This window comes from Equus caballus, chromosome 3 (genome assembly GCF_041296265.1).
Source record: "Equus caballus isolate H_3958 breed thoroughbred chromosome 3, TB-T2T, whole genome shotgun sequence".
Classification (NCBI taxonomy): domain Eukaryota; kingdom Metazoa; phylum Chordata; class Mammalia; order Perissodactyla; family Equidae; genus Equus; species Equus caballus.
Genome location: NC_091686.1, coordinates 42,721,807 through 42,744,228, shown reverse-complemented (window position 1 = coordinate 42,744,228; position 22,422 = coordinate 42,721,807). Strand labels below are relative to the sequence as shown.

The 22,422-nt window shown below is 41.8% G+C and overlaps 1 protein-coding gene across 15 annotated transcripts in view; it reads right to left on the bottom strand.

Moving 5' to 3' along the window:
* Positions 1-22,422, bottom strand: part of UBE2D3 (ubiquitin conjugating enzyme E2 D3) — a 71,342-nt gene that overhangs the window by 23,302 nt on the left and 25,618 nt on the right. For 3 of the 15 annotated variants that reach the window (XM_070263340.1, XM_070263342.1, XM_070263343.1), the window contains exon 3: positions 5,340-5,485. The exons of 3 other annotated variants lie outside the window; for them this stretch is intronic. In XM_070263340.1, the coding sequence (XP_070119441.1) occupies positions 5,340-5,363 (24 nt within the window). In that variant the 5' untranslated portion in view covers positions 5,364-5,485. Of the gene's footprint in view, positions 1-5,339; positions 5,486-5,949; positions 7,182-22,422 lie in introns of those variants that run through there. 9 more of the 15 variants (XM_023637621.2, XM_023637626.2, XM_023637627.2 and 6 more) reach the window with 8 other exon arrangements.

Below are 22,422 nucleotides of genomic sequence, written 5' to 3'. Positions count from 1 at the left end.
ATTCAAAGCTGTTCTTTTCTAAGTATTACTAAATGAGTAAAGATAGAAAGCCAAATTTAGGTTTTAAGCTTTGATCCAGGAAAGCAAATAAGGCATTTTATAGATAGTGAATCAGAACTGAGACCTAAAAGGTCAAAGAGGACAAACTCAGCTATGGAAAGTTGGTTGGAGGTCTCTGAATGATACAAGATTATGCTGAAAGTATAGTTAGAGACAAAAATCAGACGTCTGGGCAAACTATAAAATACTTCATTGAACTTCTTGCCGATGCCCCCTCCCCCCTTAACAAGGCCAAGGGTACAGTTTTGGGAATAAAGCTTATCTAACACGGAAAATTAGCTAATAAGATACTCACTAAATACATCTGTTCTTAATTATCCTATTCAATTTTGAAGTAAGATCACTGCTAAGGAGGCAAGACCAAATCAAGAACATAAAACTTCTGGTTAAAGAACGAAAATCATTGCCATTTTCAAAATGGTTTGTTGTGGCAAAGTGAATTAAGTATAGTTATAATAGAAAAACCAGGGGCTGGCCCCGTGGTTACGTTCATGTGCTCCACTTCAGCGGCCCAGGGTGTTCACCAGTTCAGATCCTGGGCACAGCCATGTCACCACTCATCAGGCCATGCTGAGGCAGCGTCCCACATGCCACAACTAGAAGGATCCACAACTAAAATATACAGCTATGTACGGGGGGGATTTGAGGAGAGAGGGCGGGGTGGGGGAGAAGATTGGCAACAGGTGTTAGCTCAGGTGCCAATCTTTAAAAGAAAAACCACCCTACAACAATGACAAAATGTAGTGCAGGAAATATATTTAGAAAAACCTACCTTCAATAAGGAGTAAATCTGATATGTGAATATTTTCCTTAATTTCTTTTAAATAAATGTTTCCCCTACTTGACTTATAATATCCTTGCAAGGTAAGTTGTATAAGGTGACACACACCTATTCGTGTGTTTATATGCTTGTCTCCTCCACTCAAAGAGATTCTCTTGGGTAATGACAGGCTTCCTTATTTTTTATCCCTTGGAACTAGACTACTGTGCCAACAGAGTAAAACCTCGTATTTGCCTCGTATTGATTAAATGATTATCTCCTATGTCTGTGGTTCTCATCAGAGGGAGGCTTCAGAATCACCTAGAGGACATTTCAAAATTATGTCAGTTCCCAGAAAAAATGATTCATTAAGTCTGGTAAGACCCCATGTAGCTATATTCTTTAAAAACCCTGCTAAACCTTCTGATATACAAATTTAACTCATGTCAAAACCCACAAACACAATAACGGTAAGTAACAAAATGCAAAAGCCAACCCAGGATTTGAGAAATCAACCCGTAACATTTTAATCTCAGTATTAGGAACCTAGTGTCTTCTTTAACAGAAAGGGATCATAATAGTGAAATGCTCTGGAAAATCCTCAAGAATTAACTGTATCATGGATAACACGGGGCACCGGAACCTATGAGTTAGCATATAATCCAGTGACAGAGATCCAGTGATTAAGTAGATCTTTTCCACAACCCTAGCAAGACTATTCTTTACACTGTATGAATAACAAAAACTACAATATAGCAGATGAGCATGATGATGAAAGCAAAGCATACAGTGTTCAAAGAGTCACTCCTATTCAAATAAACAGAGGTCATTACAATCAGCATCCCTCATTCACACAATTATCCTACAAATTAAATTAGTTAGCTATAGACAAGCCTTGAGGATCTCAAAAGAAAGAAATGCAAGACAGTGCACACAGCCTACAGACTAGTTAGGGACAAGTGGATTTTGTTTAAGGTACTCCTAGCAATTAGTCAGCACATGGTAGTTCCCATAGTCCTTGAAGAGACTAGCCATAAAGAAATTCACTCCTACTTTCAAAACCTATGTTACTATGGGGCCGGCCCAGTGGTGCAGCAGTTAAGTTCGCAGGTTTCACTTCTGCAGCCCGGGGTTGGCCGGTTCAGATCCCGGGTGCAGACATGGCACTGCTTGGCAAGCGATGCTGTGGGTAGGCATCCCACACAGAAAGTAGAGGAAGATGGGCATGGATGTTAGCTCAGGGTCAGTCTTCCTCAGCAAAAAGAGGAGGACTGGCGGCAGGTGTTAGCTCAGGGCTAATCCTCCTCAAAAAACCAAAATACACCTATGTTAGCTAAAATCTTAATTCACAAACTTGCTATAATCTAACAGTAAAGTGAAATTCCAAGTATTTAAATGCCAAGTCAAACAGAGCTTATTTCAAGTAGCAAGACTAAAGGGACATTCACTCATCTAACTATAAAATAGGAATTCAAATGGTTCAAAATACTAGTATAGCACAGAATTTAAAAACTTGAGCTCTTGAGGGAGACTATCTGATTTGCACCTCAGTCACTTACTACCTGTGTAACTACAGACAAGTAACTTAACATCTCTGTGCCTGTTTCTTCATGTATAAAATGGAATGGTTCAGAGCACTATTTCACAGAGCTGTTGTGAAGATTAAATAAATTCATACTCATAAAGGGCTTAGAAACAGTGTTCGGTATATAGTAGATGCTAAGTCCTAGCTATCACTAGTAGTGGAATGATACGTGCAAAAAGAAAACCTTCTTGAATATCGAAACCTAAAAAATGATAGGACAGTGTAGTGGTGAAGAGCAGACACTATGGGCCCAAACTGCCTAGGTTCTAATCCTAATCCCAACTCTGCCATAAAACAACAAGTGTTTCTGGTTTTTTTTTTAACCTCTCTGTGCCTCAGGTTTCTAATCTCAAAATAGGGATAATAACTGTATCTATTCCCTTTGGTTGCTGTAAGATCAAATGAGTTAATACAAGTGTTTTGAACAGTTCTGACACATTGCAAACACTCAAGGCATAAACTATTCTTTTAAGCTTGGTTCACCTATTTTGCATAATTTAAAGTTCTCTTTAAAACTTCCCCCAAATCCATGCACTGTAGTTATTTTGTTTAATGGGAGTAGAAAAATTGTCTACAGCCCCTGAACACCAATCAACTAACCTGGAGTTTCCATTTTTGATTCTTGTTGTTTAATAAATAGCCCTATGAGACCATACCACAGCTTGCCCTAATAAAGAATAGAGCAAAAAATAAAGTTGTTCGACAAGGCTGCTTGGTCTAAGAAGTATTCAAACAAAAAATTATACAAATGTAAGCTTTAGAAAAAATTCAAAGACTTGGTCAAATGAACTACTGACGGTTAAAAATATTCCCAATAACAGGCATTTCAATAAAATATCAGTGAGGAGTACAGATTCATCTGACTATCTGGTATTTGGGGGCTTCAGACAAGAACAAATTCAAAATAAATAGGTACATGACACTAGAAATACCTTAATGACATCAATAGCTACTTGACCTCCTATTTCTAAAACAGAAGTACCTAAAATAAAGAAGATCTCCCATCAGAGTCATCCACTAGCTAAAATTGTCTGGATCTGGGATGTACTTCTGTTTTAAGTATCACCAGGTGACTCTGACAGTAACAGCTAAAAACCAAACCAAATTCACGTTAAAAATTCCCTATAGGCTGCATCAATAATGTCCCACATAAACACTGGTTTTTCCAGTTTGAAGAGTATTATATCAAGCTTCTGTATTATACAAATCTTCAAAATATTTACAAGAGAAGACAATGTAGTATTAACGAACAGTATTAGACTAGAAAAGTTCTTGAATCAAAGTTTTTGAAGATCAAAAAGATAGCCATATTAAAAGAGTAGTAACAATCTGAGTGCTAGGGGCCTGTTCAAAGCTACAGATTAATCTATTTAATCCTACTAAACCAATCAATCAATCAATCCAGGAACCTAATAGCTTTCTCCCTAGGATCTAGAATAGTGCCTGGTACATATTAGGCACTCAACTATTTATTGTTCATATGCAACAAATAGTCATTTTATAGAGACATAATTTGCCCAATCTTAGAATTCTAACTGGAGCACTTCTGCTCCAAAGTTTATACTCTTAACTATCATACTGTCTCTCTAAAACTTTTAAATCATTAAAGTGGTGTCACAGCAGCTGGGTATCACCTGTAAAACAAAACAAAAAAATCAATGAGACCTTCCTTTACAGTGTTCTGTTGCACATGCATAAAACCTAGAGATCTGAAATTATTCCACATCTTAGTGGCCTGAATTAAGTCCCACAGACAAAAGGTTTTGATTTATACTGAACGATATTCTTTGTACTAACTATGCTATAAAATGTAACTATACTTCTCCAAAAGGTTTTGATTTATACTGAATGATATTCTTTGTACTAACTATGCTATAAAATGTAACTATACTTCTCCAATGTGTTCACTGCTGGCCTTCAAAGTGATCACAAAAAGGTGTTTAAATAATCCTTTTTTACTTTAAGTCTTAACTCTTAAAAACTTTTTCTTCCTCTCCTTTTCCATCCTCTCAAAAATACAAAGATTTAAGTTTATGTTTCACATAAACACACAATGACAACGCAATGATGGCCTAAAACAAAATTCAAGATTTCAGCATCAATTACGTTGACTGAAGATCTGAACCTTCACCTTTCATAAAATACCCATTTTGCCAACTCTAGAGCCACACATATTAAACAAATGTAAAATCAAGCAGCATCAGGTCTATTTTAAGTAAAGCCAAATACTTGCCAATCCTTCCATGTAACTCTTTTTCAAAAAGTAACCTATCAAAACCAAAATTTTCAGCCCACAAAGTCCTGTGTCTCTTAGTTTTATTAAGGCTGAATTTATTCCACAACATTTTTTTCAAGTTAGCTGTAAATACTCCACCCTCCTCAATTGTGCAAGAAGCAAACACACCACACACAGACAAGTTACAAAAAAGGGAAATACGGCCTGCGAGTTTGAACGCAGACTAAGTGTTGAGCAGGAGGTCTCAGAGCAGCACGACCTGATGTGAAAGTCGACATTTCACCAAGATTGTCACTTCGCATTACTAGGGAAGGAGCCGCTGGAGACAGCCTGAACCAGCTAAGGCAGCCGCCATCTTACAATGCGGGATACAAGTTACAGCAGGAAAACGAGACCGAACCCCGGAGGCGGAGGCGGAGGCCCGCTCGCCCCGAGCTCGGAGGCCTACTCTCCCCTCGGCTTAGACCACTCGTCCGGGGGAAGCCGCATTCCAACAGCCTTCCCGGGGCCGCAGGGGAGCATGCCGGAGGCGCCCGCAGCGGCCCCGCCGCCCGCCCCCGGCCGAGGAGCCGCCGACGGCGCGCACGCCCGCTCTCCGCCGCAGAGGCCTCGGCCCCGGGCCCCGAGCTCAGGAGGCCCGCGGCCGCCCCGACGCACGCGCGACTCCGGGGCGCGAAGCGGGCGCTGGCCCGCCGTACCTTATTGATCCGTTTCAGCGCCATCGTCTGTGCTTCCCGTCTGGCTCCTCGCTCTCGGGGCGTGCTCCCAGGTCCGGCCGCGCTCCTGACTCGGGCGGCGAAGGACGGGCTCCTCGTCTCGCGCCGGCTCTGCCAGACACAGGCGCCTTCGCGAAAACGAAGCGGATCAGCGCTCGCCCAGGCCGCGCGGCGCCCCGAAGATGCGGGCGGGCGGCAGGGCCACCCCGGCCTCGCGGAGGGGGAGGCGGAGGCACGGCCAGCGGCGGGCGCCCGCGGGGGAGGGGGCGGCGGCACGGCCGGACGCCGGCTCCCGGCGGCTCTAGGCGCGGCCGGCCGGTCGCGGAGGGAACGGGGGCGCTGCGCCCGGTCCGCGCAGGGCTGCCGCTCGGCCCGCCCGGAGCCGCCGTCCACCCCGCCTCCCAGCGCCCGCGCCGCCAGCCTCGAGCCCCGGCTAGGCGGCCGGCAGGACGCGCCCCCTCCCCCAGCGGGAGAGGCCCGCCGCTCCAGCCTTCCGCCCGCCCCACCCCGCAGGCCGGGCCCTCGAGCGCCCAGGGCCTGGACTTCCCCTTCCCCGCCGGCCAGCGGGCCGCCCCCCACCGTCCACACCCACGCGTACGGAGGGCCGGGGCCTCCCTCAAGCTGCGGCCGGGCCTCCTCCCCGCGCGGCGCTGGTGCCTCCCCGGCCCTACGGGGCTCACGCGCACGACACCGCCACAAGATGTCCGCTCTGACGGAACTACTGCCAGCGCCGCGCTCCGCCCCGCCCGCCTCTTCACCGCCGCAGATCCGTCCGCCAACGCTGCCGGCGCGAGCGCACGACCAGGCCCCGGGGAGGGATGGTTTCCTCCCCACGTCCGGGCCGAGACTATCTGTGCTACCCGCTTCCCCTTCTCCTCGGAACAGCACCTTCTTACTAAACAGATCGGAGGTTGGACTGAGAGGGCGGGGGCTGGAGGCGGGTCATGGGCTGGGAGGAAGGGGAGACGAGCGGCGGAAACCCTTAAACTCAGAGAAGCATCGAGAACCGGAAGGAGACCATGGGAGGAAGGTTATGGAAGCGGCAGCTGCGCAGTCGAGCCCCATGCCCCTCCCGCAGCGTCCCCCAATTTCCTCACTTGGTACTGAGGAGGCGGATCTCGCGAGGCTGCCTAACAGGAGCTGTAGCTCTGCAATGACTTAAGGGCAGTTTTGAGCACTCTTCCGGGTGTGGCCCCGCCCCGAGTCCACAAAGTCTCGCGAGACATAGTCGGGCGCCGACACGAGCCGGGGCGGGCAGTCGGGGGGAAGCGCCCCGCTGCGTGCCTGTGCCGGGGCGGGGGAGAGGAAACGGAATTCCCCGGCGGTAGGAGCACGCGCCAATCAGGAGTGGGCGGCGGGACGGCCCCTGGGTTGGCCGCTGGACGCCCTTGGCCGGGGTGGAGCGGGCTTCTGAGGCTTCCGGCGGAGCAGGTGGGCGCTCTTTGCGGGCTGGCCAGCCCGGCCGGCGAGCGCTGGGCAGAGGCGCCCTCCAGGTGGGACCGTCTGGTAGGCGGCCCCGGCGGCCGCTCGTCGGCGCCCGCGTGTCGGCCCTGCAGGAGCGAGACCGCAGAGCGGGCCGCTGGCCGTCCGCGGCCCCGGCGGCCTGAGTCGGGCCCCGCGGCGAGTTGACGGGAGGGAGCGCGGGCGGTGGGCTGCCAGCTGGCTCCGCGCCGGTTCCCGCCGGCTGCGCTCCCACTGCGAGAGCCCGGAAGTTGCGAAACGCAATCAGGAAATGAGTTTGGGGTCAGAAAAACTCAGTTCTCCCCGAAGTATGCAGGGGAGGCATGTGAGGCTGGGGTCTGCCTGTTCGACTCGGCCGGGTGTAAGCGTAGGAGGGGATTTTGCTTTCTGGTGTGTCCTCAGACAAAGCGTAGTCAGGCGTTAATTTTTAAAAGGAATTTAAAGGTAAGCACTGACCTGCTTAAAGTTTTCTGACATTCCATTATAATGACCCCATTTAACGAAGTGGAGATCTTTAAGAATTAAATAGAAAGATAAACTTGCTTTAAAAATATACCTAACTTTTTTAAAAAGGGAAGCAAGTTTCCTGTCATAAGAAAGTATTACCTAATAAAACTTAATAGGTCTGTGACAAATAGGCTAATATATACTGTTCCAGTAATCATAATAGTGTCAATAGAGCGAAACAGTGCTGCTTAAACTAGTATCCATGTGAATCACCGGGATTTTGTTCGAAATAGGAGTTTTGATTTAGTAGGTGAGGCGGCGCCTAAGATTGGACAGTTCTAACAAGCTCCGACGTGACAGGATGCTTCGGTCAGAGGGCCACCCTGTGAACAGCGCAGCACTCAGGCACTCCTCCCGGCCTGTGGGACCCCTCTCCCGCCCCCCGAACAATCTTTGTTTTATTCTCTCTTCTAACCAGTCTAATACAGTAGAAACCTAGGATTAGGCAATTTGGGGTGGAGGGAGAAATCCAAGTTTGAGTTCTTGCTCTGTTATTGTGTCCGGTTTCTGTGATATCATGGGGTACTTATCTTAGTTTCTTCAACACTAAACTAGGCATAATAATGGCCCTCTTGCAGGGCTGCTGTGTGGTTCAAATGTCATAATGTATGTGAAAGGGCACAATAGACTACAATGCCGTATAAATGTAAATTATTAAAGTAACCAGTCAGACATTAACAGGTCATACATAGTGTGAAACAAATCTGTAAGAATAATAATAAAATAGGGAATATTTATGGAACACTTATTATGTACCAGGTACTGTGCTTATTAACTCCCTTTACAAATAAACTGATGCACAGAGAGATTAAGTTACTATCCCAAGGTCACACAGCTAATAAATGGTAGAAGTAAAAGTTAACTTCAGAGTATTTACTGAATGGAGTTTCATATTGTCTCAGTGTACAAAGTAGGAGAGTAGAATGTTTTATATTTCTGCTTTCGATGCCATCTGAATCTAGTTTTATTTGGCTTATTTCTCCATCTGTTTTGTTCTTTCAGAAGCCAAAGTATAAGGTAGAAACATTCTTACCTACCCAAAGGGAACTCAATATCCAGGAGATCCACTAAGAAAAGTCCCGGAGAAGGCAACTTGGATTACCCTCATCTAAAGCTTCTGTGTGAAAGTACAACGGAATGTTAATGCTCTGAAGTAACAGAGCACAGCACGCTGGGACAAATCTGAGGTCCGAGTTCTTCACTTTTTTGTGCCACAAACCACTTTGGCAGTCTGGTGAAGCCATGGACTCTGCTCAGAATAATGTTTTTAAATGTATAAAATAGGGGGCTGGCCCAGTGGTGCAGTGGTTAGGCGTGGACATTCCACTTCAGTGGCCTGGGGTTCACCGGTTTGGATCCCAGGTGCGGACATGGCACACTTGTCAAGCCATGCTGTGGGTATGCGTCCCACATATAAAGTAGAGGAAGATGGGCATGGATGTTAGCTCAAGGTCAGTCTTCCTCAGCAAAAAGAGGAGGATTGGTGGCAGTTAGCTCAGGGCTAATCTTTCTCAAAAAAGAAAAAGTTTAATTACCACCAGTATACTCTAGTTAAGAAGGCATGTAAGTGTGTAATAGGTTTAGGAAATAGTTTTATCCTATTTGTTGGGTTTTCTTTTTTGATACTATAAACACATTCTATGGAAAATTTACTTAGCCAGAATGATTTATTTCCCAAGCAACCTGGATAACTTAGGTTTTGCTATATCACTCTTATTTATTACGCACCTTTGCAAATAAGATGTGCAAGAATTGCAAAATGAAATTAAAATACTGTATATTTAAAATTCTTAGTAAGTGTTAATTATCTTTGAAGTGCTATGTGTTGGGTCCTTTAATTCATTATCTCATCACATCCCCACTTTACAGATGAAACAGGGTCATACAGTTATTAAGTAGTAGAGCCAAGATTTAAACCTAGGCAGTCTGACCTCAAAGCTCACACTCTTAACCATTACGCTATTTATTTTTTAGCCATCGACTATTAGCCAACTCCATTAATTTGCTGCCTCAAATATTTATGCATTCTTTAGTATTCCAAGTAAATTCCACGCAGTGACTAAAAGGAATTTTCTAAATTTTTCCTCTGCAGCAGTATTGCTTATATCCAACACCACCTTTAAATAAGTGGGCTACTAGTTGGGGCTGGGAAATAGTTTGTTTTGCAGAAATATTTGTTGTAATAGAGTTTGGCTTAGAAGATGAAGAAATTCACTCGTCTTTCTGTGCCCTACAAACATGATTTCACATCTGAAATTAAACCTTTCTTTTATAATGGTACCACTATATTTTTTATATTGACCACTGTCAAGACTGTATACAAGAAATGATGACAACTCCTAATATCTGAAGTTCTAGATTATCCATGCATAATTGAAACAAGTAATTTTGTAACCCCAAATTCATTTTTTTTCCTACTTTTCTCCCCAAATCCTCCCAGTACATAGTTGTATATTTTAGTTGTGGGTCCTTCTAGCTGTGGCATGTGGGATGCTGCCTCAACATGGCCCAATGAGCAGTGCCATGTCCGCGCCCAGGATCTGAACCAGTGAAACCCTGGGCTGCCGAAGCAAAGCACGCAAACCCACCCTTTCTGCCATGGGGCCAGCCTCCCCAAATTCATTTTTACTTGGCACTGAAGTGAATTTACTGATTAGGCTTTCTGTTTGTTTGTTTGTATTTACACTAGCAAACTTAGATTTCTACTCAATTTTGCTAAGGTTAAAAGAGAACATGCCTTAGAAGTATTTTGATGCTTTAGGAGGCAGCCTTAGGATTAGCTCAAACTTTAAAACACTATTCACATTTCTAGTGTTATAGAGAGCCCACTTTACACTTGCAAATTAAGTTAAAACTGACTTTCGCTCATTTGACTTATTTGAATTACAATAGTAGAAATGTCTCCATCTGAAAAAAAAGGAAAATAATCATTTTTTTATATTGCAGTCTGAAATATGCTAAAAAAGATTATGATTTTATATATTGAAGGAAATATTTAAAATAAGAAATTAATAAACGTCCAAAAAGTTGAAAAGATGAACTAAAAACAGTCCCTTACTTCTTAGTGAATATTATATTGAAGTTTCAGAAACTTTCTAATGGCAGATCAGATTTTCTTGCATGCATTGGCATAAAACATGAGGAAAATATAAAGGATCAAGAAAATTGGTATAGGAGCTGGCCCAGTGGCATAGTGGTTAAGTTCACACGTTCTGCTTCAGTGACCCAGGGTTCGTGGGTTTGGATCCCTGGTGTGGACCTACACACCACTGATCAAGCTATGCTGTGGCAGCATCCCACATACAAAATAGAGGAAGACTGGCACAGATGTTAGTTCAAGAACAATCTTCCTCAAGTAAAAAGAGGAAGATTGGTAACAGATGTTAGCTCAAGGTCAATCTTCTTCACCAAAAAGAAAAGAAAATTAGTATAAAAGTGGCAATGAAATAAATAATCCAAATAAAGAAGACATGCCAGTGTCTTAATGTTAAGTGAATGCATCAGTGAAGCCAGGTTCACTATTACAATAACTTTGAGTACGGGGGTTAATTAAAATATACTTGTGAATAGACAGAGTTAACATAGATTAGTGCATATACTTACATTTATTAATATTGCATCTACGTTTTTAGATCTTTGTAACTGTCATGGAATTTTATAACTTGCTAAAGACACTGGCTCTAAGACAGTGTATGCCATTTTATTAGTTTAATTAAATTACAAATGCTACGGTCCAGATTTTATATTCAGAATGCATGTTTACATATTCTGCTTAGAATCCGTAATTTGGAGCCCAAGTGTTATTTTATACTGTTTGCATAAAAATCAAATTAGTAGGGGCTAGACCCATGGCATAGTGGTTAAGTCTGGCGTGCTCCACTTTGGCAGCCCAGGTTTATGGGTTTGGATCCTGGGCATGGACCTACACCACTCATCAAGCCATGCTGTTGCAGTGACCCACATACAAAATAGAGGAAGAGTGGCACAGATGTTTGCTCAGGGCTAATCCTCAAGCAACAAAGGAGGAAGATTGGCAACAGATGTTAGCTCAGAGCGAATCTTCTTCACCAAAAAAAAAAATCAAATTAGTTTCTGTACCTTACAGGTTCAGAATCTTATTTTTATGATCAAGACAAGTTAATGTGGTTTAGGAAACTGTACTTTATTTCATGCTAAGGACATCACTTTGACGTTAAATTAAGATGATTTTTGGCACATAATGAATGATGCACAAATGTCTGAACTAAAAATAAATTTGAGCATTTTCCACAAAAAAACTTGTACACATAAATATTCAGAGTAGCATTATTCATAATAGCCAAAAGGTAGGGACAACTTGATGTCCATCAGCTGATAAGTGGATAAATAAAATGTGGTACATCCATGTGATATAATAGTATTAGTTAATAAGAACAAAATACTGATCCATGCTACAACATGTGTCTTGAAGCTTGAAAATATTCTGCTAAGTGAAGAAAGCCAGACCCAAAAAGCCACATACTGTTTGAGTCCATTTATATGAAACGACTAGAATAGGCAAATCCATAGAGACAGAAAGATTACTGGTTGCCAAGGAGTAGGGGCCAGGTGAATGGGGAGTGGCTGCTAATGAGTATAGGGTCTTTTTGGAGGAGGTGATGAAATATTCTAAAATTAGATAATGGTGATGGTTACACAACTCTGTGAATATATTTAAACCCACTGAACTGTACACTTTAAAAGAGTGGATTTTATGGTATCTGAATTATCTCAATGGAGATGTTTTAAAAAAAATAATTTAGAACCAAAATGTGAAATCAGTCTGGAAGCTTATTAAATATTTTCAGTATCTCATTATACTTTTCAGGTTACTAATGATAAATGAGATATAGTATCCTTGTAAAATGTGAAAAATTTACAGCCAGCAAGAGGTTTTTCCTTCAGTATAAACAACATTGTAATTTAGATTTGGTTTTAATATAATAATAAGCATTTGTCTTAAATTCAGACTATTTTGGAGGTCCAATACCTTAAATTTGGAGGTATTTTCATCAATATTATTTGCTTATTAAAACATAGTGATTAAAAATTAACTTTAAATAGCATTGTATTTTTTTTAAATTAAAAGTTCATAATTATGACCAGAAATAGGAGAATACATCTGATTTTGGCATACTCTAAATATAGAAAAATTAATGAAATCAAGCAGGTTGAAAATCAGGGGTAAACGATCTAGACCAGGGTTTTGAGGGTTAGGTGCTATCAAATGACAAAACTGAAACAATGCAGTCATGAGTTCCATGCCCCTTAGTCAAGGGAAGACACTCCATGGACCTTGTGGACTGCAGCCCTCACAAGCAGGGGCCCTCTCTTCCTGGGCGTTTGCACAACAGCAAGTCCTGTGGACCTTAGACGAGGCCACGTGGGAACAGGGTGGGAGGGGCTGGGAGTCAGGACTTCCGGGTGAGGCTGGCAGGTCCTCTTTCCCAGGGGAAGGTGAGGCAGCTAAAGCGGAGTCAGAGGACTGTGATGCTGTACATTGGTTTCCTTGACGAGTGTTTCCTGTAAGTGCAGGCTGACAGGTTTAGCTTTGTGATGTGGGCTGAGCCACTGGGGCAGCCTCCATTTTGTGAGTCCCAATGTAGAAATTAACTTTCATCCGGACTTAAAAATAACGAATTCAAATTAAAATTAGTTCCCAACAATAATTGTAATCTTTCTTGCTTTAATAACAATATAACAAATCTAAAATAAACAGAGATGGGGTGAGATTTAGACCAGAAATGATCATTGTTTTACCAATACTGGATTTGATTGTTTAAATATATTTATGTGAGAATTCTTTAGTAAGATAGTGATGAAAAATTTAAAATTTTTCTATTAAAGAATTTTAAGTTAGGGGCTGTCCCTGTGGCCTAGTGGTTAAGTTTGGCACACTCTGCTTCAGAGGCCCAGGTTTGGTACCCGGGCACAGACCTACACCACTTATCGGCTGCTATGCTGTGGCAGCGACCCACATAGAAAGGAGAGGAAGACAGGCAGAGATGTTAGCTCAGAGCAAATTTTCCTCAGAAAAAAAAAGAATTTTAAGTTAGGAGTGATCGTGGAAATGTCGTACAAAGTTGTTCTAAAGGGTCAGATCTGTATAGTCTCTAAATGACTTAGAGCCACTTATGTGAGGCTTTTAGTTTTAATACATACTATCTAGTACATGTTGATTTTTTTCATCGCACAGAAGCATTGATTTAACACGGCGCTAAAAGAAAGAATGAAACTTACTAAGAAACATTCCACCACACCTAAAAGAAAACTACTCAAAGACTTTAGCTCATTTGGTGTTGGAGTGTGACAATTTCGGAGATCCCCTGTCCATCCAAGCACATTAACCCAGTTAAGGATTCAGTAACAATGCGATTGGGCTTTACCACATATACCTGGTAAGAGAACAGTGTGATACAGGTTCCCGGTCTCACAACAAGACCCAGACAGAAAAGGAGAGCCCTGGGTGCCACACTGCCTGCAGTGCAACTCTCCAAGAGTGATTTAGACCAAACCCCCAGAGTGCACGATATAATTAGATATTCACAGATTTGTGTTAATTTAGCTTTTCCTTGTTTTCCCTCTTTCTATTCTACACGAATGGAGAGAAGGGGGAGACTACTCTGGAGCATTTTAGGGGTAGGGCTTAATGTCTGCCCTGGATAGGGCTGTAATTAGGGGCAGAAGGCAAGGTAAGGATTAGAGACCAGATAGAGAGGTGCGCAGAGAGACGTCTACGGAAAATGTCAACAGCCAACTGCTCTTGGGCGAAGTGGAAATGAGGAGGAAACCTTTTTTTTCTTCTTACTCCTCCTTGCTCAAGCACTACGAGGTCTCCCCTAGAGCACGGAATTCAGGCTACCATCGTTAGGGTGGTTCAGTTTTACATAACTGGCCGTTTTTGTACTTGCTAGCTTGAAATCTAGTCACTATAACATTGTTCATATTATAGTAGTGCATTCTGCCTTACAAAAAGCCTTCTTACTTACAAACAGTTTTAAAAAACATCCATTTATAATATGGGACTGCTTTTGAGGAAGGTTGAGGCAAGACCAAGAGATTGCCATACAGTGTGCCAATCAGTGATATTTAAGTCTGCTTAGGCTAAGGAGGTCTTTCAGGTTTAAGCTGAAGAATTTTTTTTTAATTAATTACTTTTTAAAGATTGGCACCTGAGCTAACAACTGTTGCCAATCTTTTTTTTCCTGCTTTTTCTCCCCAAATTCCCCTAGTACAATAGTTTTATATTTTAGTTGTGGGTCCTTCTAGTAGTGGCATGTGGGACGCCGCCTCAACATGGCCTGACGAGCAGTGCCATGTCTGCGCCCAGGATCCGAACCAGCAAAACCCTGGGCCGCCAAAGTGGAGCGCACGAACTTAACCACTGGCCACGGGCTGGCCCTGAGGCTGAAGAATGTTAACGTAATAGAATCACTCCTCTCCTCCTAAATGTTTATTTAAAAAATTATATTGGGGGCTGGCCCGGTGGTGCAGCGGTTAAGTCCGCATGTTCTGCTTCGGCGGCCTGGGGTTCGCCAGTTCGCATCTGGGGTATGGACATGGCACCGCTTGGCAAGCCATGCTGTGACGGGCGTCCCACATACACAGTAGAGGAAGATGGGCACGGATGTTAGCTCAGGGCCAGCCTCCCTCAGCAAAAAGAGGAGGATTGGCAGCTGTTAGCTCAGAGCTAATCTTCCTAAAAAAAAAAAAAAAAAGTGTGTATATATATATATATATATGTACATAGAATGCCTGTTATGTGCTAGGCACTCAGCTAGATGCTAAAGAGACATAGATGAAAGACCCAGATGTCGCCTTCAAGAAAGTCTTTTAACTGGGGAGACCGTTAAGGATCAGTCACCATAGAGTGTAGGGAATGACATCAAGGCATGCACAGAGTAACATGAGTGTACCTAATTCAGCTGGGGGTGGTCAGAGGAAGTTTCTCTGTAGAATAGAATTCTTTAAACAAATAGAAAAGGGGCCGGCCCTGTGGCCGAGGGGTTAAGTTCATGCGCATTCCGCTTCAGCACACAGATTCACCAGTTCGGATCCTGGGTGCAGATTTAGCACCGCTCATCAAGCCATGCTAAGACAGTGTCCCACATAGCACAACCAGAGGCACTCACAACTAGAATATACAACTATGTACTGGGGGCCTTTGGGGAGAAGAAGAAGGGGAAAAAAAAGATTGGCAACATGTTAGCTCAGGTGCCAATCTTTAAAAAAAAAATAAATGAAAAAAAGAAGGCATAGCTGGTGAAAGAAAAGGGAGGAAGGCTCCTAGGCAGAAGGAACAAAGCAAAGTCTCAGAGAAACAAGTTTTCAAGGTACTTTGGCTGCATTAGTGTGTGTGGGGGTGGGGGGTGAATGAGAAGAAATGAGACAAAACAGTTGAAAGACAAAGGTGGATATCATGTTAATGAGTTCAGATTTTATTCTGAAGGGTATGAGATGGGGGAATTGAATTTTTAGCCTAAAAAAGCCTTGATAAGATTTTAATCACAAAAGGATAACTGATAGCAATGTGGAAGATGTAACAAAAGTGTGTGTGGGGGGGTGCAGACTAGAGGCAGAGAGACCACTTGGGATGCGACTGAAATAATCTGGTGAGATGTGATTGTGAGAGACCTGAAGAGCTGCTGTAGTTGCACGAAGGACCCATAGCACAGGAGGCAAATTCAGTTATTTCCTGGGTAGAGCTTACCCTAAGAAAAATAAAATTTTGAGGCTCCCCCTCGTTATTTTTATTAGAATGTTACAATAAAATCATATATATATAACATTACGATAATAACTGTAATAAAAATAACTTAAAATATAGTACTTGGTATGAACTCTCTATGGTTTTAACTCTTAAAGGACTGAAACTAAAGTGTATATATTAAATGTGGAAGAATATAAATAATAAAATTAATATCTATGTGCCACTTGATTTTTATTTTATTTTCTGCAACTTAAATTGCTTCTTGAAACATAAATATAGAACAACTAACTGCCATAATTTAGGTTGTTTTAAATTTGGTATGTCTATACTAACTGCTGTGTTTTCTCTAACTAGAACCTTTAGGAGACCACTGTTCATTCTTTCACTGATGTCACTTGGCTTTCACATGCCAGAAAGAAGCATTTATTATCTGTTTCTGTTCTCATTTGCCTAAGACAAATTACTATTACATAGCGTCAACAAGATCATAAATCTAAACACAACACAGGCTCTGGAATCACACAGCTGTACTTAGTTAAAAGTGGGAATCAAGATGATCTGAACTATGCTTTATTATTATAGATTAATGAAATAAATCACAAAATGGAAAAAAATCTAGTAAAGAATTCAAAGATTCTAGTTTGAGAAACTGATGTAGAGGTTATAAAAATCCTTTTGTCACATACCTAAAGTTGAATTTGTTGAATCTGACCTTGTGACTCTTGAGTAGAGGCACGAAAGGCTAAACAGGTAGGACAGGTAAACTTGATTCCGAAGGGAAAGGAAAGGGAGAAAGGAAGGGCTTAGATGTATTTTAAGATTCCTCCTGTTCTGGAACTCAGAACGTAATTTCTTGTAGAAAAGTAGTCTCCAGGTCAGTCCACAAAGGGCTATGTTCTACCTCCAACCTCTCTGTATGTGTTATGTTCCTGTGAGAAAATGCCCAAGTTTCAAATTGGTATCGCAGAAATGACCGACCCCTCCGCCCATCACAGTCAGGCTTCCTACCTTTCTATTTCGTTAGAAATTCTCCCAGCTCCAAGCAACAGGTGTGAGGTACTGCCTGTGGTTTATTAGGGCAAGTGCTCAAGCAGAATAGGAAGAATTGGACTCGGGGTAAAATCATATTGAGTGGTTGGATGAAAGCTTTAGAAAGCTGGAGTTTGGTGGCAAAGGAATCTGTACATTTAACCTTGGGTGTCACAGTATGGTTTGGTTGGGTCTGAGGCCTCCTTTTCTTTTTTAGTGCCAGATTGGTTCCCCCACATTCCTCTCCACTGCCATTATCAGTTGCTTCCTAAGAGGAACCAACAAGCTTGCTTTCTATTGTGCTCACTATGGAAAAGTATAATCTCACAGGATTCTCTTTTTCCTAATACTTTTGTTCCTAAAGCAAGTATGCACCCTGTTTAGCTTTCATAAGGGTTTTTATTTCTGGTTATAGAACTTTAATATTTATATACAATTATAAGCAAGCAGCTGACAGTATGAAGGTCAGCAGGAGAGTAGTTAACGTGATAAAGAGTTGAAGAACTCTTATTTGATCCTGGTTTCCTTTCTACCACAACCCTCAAACTCCCACTCAATAAATTAGACTCAAGAGACAAAGTCACAATATTCAACTATCTTTTTATTTTTTTATTTATTTTTTGAGGAAGATTAGCCGTGAGCTAACTGCTGCCAATCCTCCTCTTTTTGCTGAGGAAGACTGGCCCTGAGCTAACATCCATGCCCATCTTCCTCTACTTTATATGTGGGACGCCTACCACAGCATGGCTTGCCAAGCAGTGCCACGTCTGCACCCGGGATCCGAACCAGCGAACCCTGGGCCGCCGAGAAGCGGAACATGCGAACTTAACCACTGCACCACCAGGCTGGCCCCTCAACTATATTTTAAAAGAAAGTTGGAAATGGTTATTGTAATAGTTTTCTTGATGTAACAAATTAGTACAACCTTAGTGGCTTGAAACAACAGTTGTCTTACAGATTTGGAGGTCAGAAGTCTGAAATGGCTCTCACTGGTCTAAAATCAAGGTACAGGCAGGGTCCTTTCTGGAGATTCTAGGGCAGAATCTGTTTTCTTGCCTTTTCCAGCTTATTAGCAACCAGCATTCCTTGGCTCATGACCCCCTTCCATCTTCAAAGCCAGCAATGGCTGGTTGAGTCTTCCTCAGATCACATCACTCTGACACACTCTTCTGCCTCCTTCTTTCATTTTTAAGGACCTTTGTGATTATACTGGGCCTACAAGTATAATCCAGGATAATCTCTCCGCTTGAAGGCCAGATGATTAGCAATCTTAATTCTCCCTCGCTGTGTAACATGACATATTCACAGGTTCCAGAGACTGAGATGTGGACATCTTTGGTGGGGGAGGACATTTTTCTGGCTACTACAGCTTTCATGATTCACTGGGTACTCTTATGTTGAAGAGCAACTTCCTCCCTTCCCTCCCTCAAGTCCCATTTTATTCATCCAAAAATATTTGACCACCTACTCAAAATATCAGATGTCAAATGGTATAGAACGTCCAAATATTCTAAGGATTAGAAATTTGTCAACTAAATTTTGTCACTGATGACTCAATTTCAGTGAGGTAGTGCAGACAAAAATTTAAGTAAGTTGGGGAGTGAATGGAAAGCGAAAATATGGAGAGCTTGGCCATGATAGGAAACTAGAAGATAGGGTGTTAGCTTAGAGGAATTCAAGGTCAAAGGAGGACATTTGTTTAGAACGGGAGAGATCTGAGTATGTTTATAGTCTAGAGGGAGTCATGGGAGATAAGATAACGCAGGGATGACGGATGGAGCCAGTTTCTTCAGAAGATGTGACTGTAGGTCAAAAATAGAGTATTTGATTTTGAACGAGGAGTAAACCTATCGGACACTAGAGGGAAGAAGGTTCCAATGGGTAAAGATGAAGATACATTTTAGGTGGGAGGAGGCAGGAAGTTGACCATTAATACTCAATGTTCTCAACTTTCTTAGTAAAATAGGAAGAAGGGCTGTGTGATGACACTGAGTTTGGCATGAGAAAAGTAGGTAAGTTTGGAATCACTGAAGAGGGAAACTGAAGAACTAATCAAAGAAAAGAATAAAGGCCTTGTTAAGGGCCTGAGGTAGGAGATCATGAATTCATAGGGGCAATTTTCCATGTGGTTGTATGATTGTTTTCCCTCAACCTTTAGAATCCTTGTGTGTGTGTGTTTAATACCCATAGGATTGTTTAATAAAGGCTTGCATTTCTAGTCAATGTGTGAATATGTATATAAAATCAATGCTTTAAAAAAATAGTAACTCTAGTACATTGTATTGGTACTTTTTTTTAGTGGAAAATCAACGGCTCTTCTCAAAAATTAATATTCCTATCTCAGGAAATTCAAATTACAGAATAAAAGTTGATATGTTAAATGAGAAAGAGAGGGTGTGCCAAAAGAAATGAGAGAGGCATTTTAAATTTAAGATTTAGTCAGCAGATGTTTATTGAGCACCTACTATGCATGAGGCTCTGAGCTTGCTTGTGGATAAACTTACCTGATTTTCATACTACTTTACTTTCTCCCAGGAGTCCTTAAGTTTGTAAAACTCAGAAGCTGCCTGGGTTGGAGACTGAAACCTTGCACACGCATATTCTTTATTGCTTTCCCTTCATCTCCAATCCCCACTCCCACGCAGGGTACCTCAGACAGTTCTATGGGTATCACGAGGGTTCACTAAACACAGTCTGAAAAGCCAACAGTCTAATAACTGTTAATACCGAAGCCTCACTGTGAGAATAGTCATGTGTAAAGCAAATAATATAAAATATATTAGGGATAAATGTAAAGACAGGCCCTCAGATGAAGAGAATCTAGCCTAACAGCAGACATGTGATAAAGACATGAAAATTTCAGTTGCCTGACATCTCAGTATAGGCCAGCAATGTTCTTAGGGCTGCCTGAAGAACCTATACAGATTTACTCTGAAAGATGAAAATGTGTCATCCAGAACAAAGGAATTGCCTTTTCCTCATGTCTACTGGTCAGGCCACAGTACATTATGGTTTTTAACAGCTTTATTGAAATATAACGGACATAAATCGCACATACTTAAAGTATACAATTTGATAAGCTGACATAGGTAGACACACCCATGAAATTATCACCAACATCAAGATAATGAACGTATGCCTCACCAGTGTCCTTGTGCTCCTTTGTGAACCCTTTCTCTTGTTCCTCTCACCCCAACCCCCTCATCCATAGGAAACCACTGATCTGTTTTCTGTCACTATAGATTAGTTTGCATTTTCTAAAATTTTATTTAAATAGAATCATACAGTATCCCCTCTTGTCTGGCTTTTTCCACTAAGCATAATTATTTTGAGCTTTATCTGTGTTGTGTCTCTCAACAGTTCATTATTTTTTTTATTGCTGAGTAGTTTTCCTTGTATGGCTATGCCACAGTTTCTTTATCCATTCACCTGTCAGTGGACATTTGAGTTGTTTCCAGTTTTTGTCTATAACAAATACAGCTGCAGTAAGTTTTCTTGTACAAGTGTTTGTATGGACATATGCTTTCATTTCTCTTGGGTAAATAGCTAGGAGTGGAACGGCTGGATCGTATGGTAGGTGTATGTTTAACTTTTTAAGAAACTGCTGAACTGTTTTCCCAAGTGGTTGTGCCATCTTACATTCCCACCAGCTGTGTATGAGAGTTCCAATTCCTCCTGACTTGTTATGATCAGCCTTTTCGATCTTAGCCATTCTAATAGGTATGGAGTAGTATCTCCTTGTGATTTTAATTTGCATTTCCTTAATGACTAATAATGTTCAGCATCTTTTCATCTGTTGCTTTGCCATCCATATATCTTCTCTGAGGAAATGTCTCTGGTTTTTTGTGTATTATTTATTGGGTTTTTGTTAGTATTGATTTACAGATGACACAGATTAAACATGTATAGCAGGCTTAAAAGATTTTAAAAAGTAATAAAGTCATAACAAAGTAACATATCTGGAGGAATATGGAAAAGGCATGAAGGATTTTACTTTGTGAGATGACAGAATTTAAGGGTTGACTATGTAAATCTGAGTATTAATTTTTTTATCATTAGCTAGCAGAACCACCTCAACTCATATTGGCTAGTCCCTAAGGCATTTCCAAAACTAAGAGTACAGGCAGGAGAATGCTAGTGCTGGCTTATGCTGCCTTAGGACTGCTGATATTAAAATTTTTAGGAATTTTACAGGCTAATTGTTAAACACTGCCATTATTAAAAATTAATTATATAAACTGACTATTAAAATCCAATACATAATAAATAAAAATAAATACTCAAAATTCACTTTCTAATCATTTTACTACACCCATGTTTTTGTGATTATGTCTAGGGTACGCATATGGTGGAAGTACTATAGTTTGATAGTATATACCTCTCTCCAAGTCTACGTCCAGTGATGTCCAATGGCTTGAAATGGCCCACAGTAGAAGTATTTACCCCAGAGAAATTTGAAACCACCACAATCAGAGCATTTTTTATTCCTAGAGAGCCAGTTTTCAAACATTTACCAACACATCAGTGATGACAGGGCCCTTCAAACTGCCCTGACTTACTGTCCATGACGAGTAACTGAGCTTCAGTTACAGGGAAACGCGTAATGGCTCAAGAACAGATCGATATTTTTTTTTTTTAAAGATTTTATTTTTTTCCTTTTTCTCCCCAAAGCCCCCCGGTACATAGTTGTGTATTCTTAGTTCTGGGTCCTTCCAGTTGTGGCATGTGGGACACCACCTCAGCGTGGCCTGATGAGCGGTGCCACGTCCATGCTCAGGATTCGAACCGACGAAACACTGGGCTGCCTGCAGCGGAGCGCACGAACTTAACCACTCGGCCACGGGGCCGTCCCCCAGATCAATATTTTTGCTACAGAATAACACTTATAACACCTGTTTTCCGTGCTACTCAGTGTTTTTCTTACTTCCAGGTTCCCTAAGGTTGAGAACACCAAAGTCTACTGGAAAAGAGAGGATGCTAATACTTTATTTCTGGAGTTCCAAGTAAAAAATATATAAAATATTACAAGGGCTGTTAAATACAGAAAATTGTAACAGGCAAAAAATAGGAAAGACAAACAACTCTGTATAATCAAATTTCTATTCATGTAAGAATAGGGGAAATGAGACGAAAATGAGAGGGAGCAAATGATGATACAAGAGGCAAGTTTATTCTAAACCCCCATTCAGCTTTTTAAAGGTAGATGACATCACCAATTTTAAGTCCAGGCTTACCAAATATGTCGGATAATATTACTGGGAATTTAAAGTTACAGATTCAGGAACATACTACAGCAGTCCAGAGAGAATCAAATAAACTGTGCGAGATAAAGTCTTAGTG